Source organism: Phaethon lepturus, unplaced genomic scaffold, assembly GCF_000687285.1.
Source record: "Phaethon lepturus isolate BGI_N335 unplaced genomic scaffold, ASM68728v1 scaffold22814, whole genome shotgun sequence".
In the NCBI taxonomy this organism is placed as follows: Eukaryota; Metazoa; Chordata; class Aves; order Phaethontiformes; family Phaethontidae; genus Phaethon; species Phaethon lepturus.
In genome coordinates, this window is record NW_010537299.1 from 14,328 (window position 1) to 16,399 (window position 2,072).

The 2,072-nt window shown below is 57.5% G+C and overlaps 1 protein-coding gene across 1 annotated transcript in view; it reads left to right on the forward strand.

The window, feature by feature from the left end:
- ILF3 (interleukin enhancer binding factor 3, 90kDa) overlaps window positions 1-1,591 on the forward strand; it is a 12,427-nt gene extending 10,836 nt beyond the window's left edge. Inside the window, exons 16-18 of the mRNA XM_010286458.1 lie at window positions 4-323; window positions 1,070-1,193; window positions 1,363-1,591. Coding sequence (XP_010284760.1) covers window positions 4-323; window positions 1,070-1,193; window positions 1,363-1,496 — 578 coding nt within the window. The 3' untranslated portion in view covers window positions 1,497-1,591. The remainder of the gene's footprint in view (window positions 1-3; window positions 324-1,069; window positions 1,194-1,362) is intronic.
- The last annotated feature ends 481 nt before the right edge of the window (window positions 1,592-2,072 follow it).

Below are 2,072 nucleotides of genomic sequence, written 5' to 3' on the forward strand. Positions count from 1 at the left end.
GCGGGGCCGGAGGCGGCGGCTCCTCCGGCTACGGCTCCTACTACCAGGGCGGCGATAACTACAACTCCCCGATTCCTCCGAAACACGGCGGGAAGAAACAGCAGCACGGAGGACAGCAAAAACCTTCCTACGGCTCGGGGTACCAGTCCCACCAGGGCCAGCAGCAGCAGTCCTACAACCAAAACCAGTACAGTAACTACGGCCCGCCGCAGGGCAAACAGAAAGGCTACAACCACGGCCAAGGCAACTATTCCTCCTACTCCAATTCCTACAACTCGCCTGGCGGCGGAGGCTCCGATTACAACTACGAGAGCAAATTCAGTGAGTGTTGGCTCGCCCGGGGAGCAAAATGCGGGCTTCAGATAATGGGGGAAATACGCGCTTGGGGATCGGAGGACCCGCTAGTCGGGCCCGGAGCCGTGCGGCGAGGCGGAACGCTTTTGGGCTAAAAGAGGGGAGATTCGGACCAGATCTGAGGAAGACATTCTGGGTGCTGGGGGTGCTGAGACGCCGGGTTGCCCCGGCGATGTTCGGGGCCGGGCCGGCCGGGGCTCTGAGCAGCCTGGTCTGGGGGGAGATAAGTCGCGGAGGCCCCTTCCCAGGCTCTGCGGTTCCGTGAGGTCGGGGGGCTTCAGGCGCTCCGGGTTGGCCGATTTGGTTGGGCGAGATCAACGGCTGCCCAGGAAACCTGCTGGGGTCTGCTCCGCTCCCCGCGCATGCGTTTTGGGGGCCGAAGGTGGGCTCGCCCGCTCTGCTCCCAGTTGGTATTTTACCGTCGACTCTTTGCTATCTGTGTCGGGGAGGTGAGGACGTGGGATCTGCGCGTTCCACGCCAGGGCGCGTCCGCGGGGAAATCCCACCGCTGCCCCGACGGCCAGACCTCCGCGTGAAGCTCTGGCAGCCCAAGGAAGGGGGAAGAGGGAGAGTTTTCGCTCGTCGAACCCCTGCCGCTCGCCTCGAATAATCGTCCCTTCGCTGCTAACAGCAGACAAAACCTGTCGCTGGGTGCGGCGAAGGCAGAGCCGCCGCCGCGGAGGCCGGCCCCGCTCACCGCGTTTCCCTCCCGGGGTGCGGGGGCAACGGCGGCCGCGGAGGAAATAACTACTCGGGGGGTGCCTCCTACAACACCGGTTCGCACGGTGGCTATGGGGGAGGATCTGGGGGCGGAGGGTCCTCGTACCAAGGTAAGCAAGGTCAGTACACGACACTTCCCGACGTATTTTTTTCCCCGTGCGTTACGTCTGCGCCCGCTCCGGCGTGGCCGCGGGTCCCGCGTCGGAGTAAAAGCTCCGCCTTAAAATAGCTTTTTTTGTTGTTGTTTCACGCCCATCGTAACCGAGCTCCTTTCTCCCCCCTCCGCAGGTGGATATTCCTCTCAGTCCAACTACAACTCCCCCGGTTCAGGCCAAAACTACAGCGGCCCCCCCAGCTCCTACCAAGCTTCCCAAGGCGGCTACGGCAGGAACGACCACAGCATGAATTACCAGTACAGATAAAGCCGCCCCCTCCTCCGCGGGCGCCGAGCTTTGTTACCTCCCGCCTTCGCCCGCCCTTTGAATATTCAGTTTTATCGCATCACGGTAAATACGTAAAAAACAACCAACCAACCAACCAAAACCAACCCCTGCCCCCCCGTTTCCATGTTGCAGTGCTCTTTGTGATACCGGTCACTAATGGTTGAGTACCTGTAATTCCATACTTAGCTGTATTTTGGGCATCTCTGTATTTAATGGTTTGTTAGTTGCCATTACAACTTCGTCTAAATAGGATTTTTTTTTTTTTTGAGTTAATACAATTTCGGTATCCTTTTTCTATTTAAAAATTGACGTGGAAGCGTGAACGCGGTATGGCTTTAAATAGATAAGGGATATGTCATCTGTTAATGCTTTTGTGAAGTGAGTTAAACGAGCTTTCTGTATTTTAATGCTTTAGTGTTTCAGTTTTATAAGTGAAGATTTTATTTTAAAAACCGGCAGTACATCTGGAGTAAGCTGAATGTAGACAAATAAACACGAAACTCTTGACGTCTTGGCCTCCGGAGGTGTCGGCTCGGGGCGCGCGCCGGCGCGGCG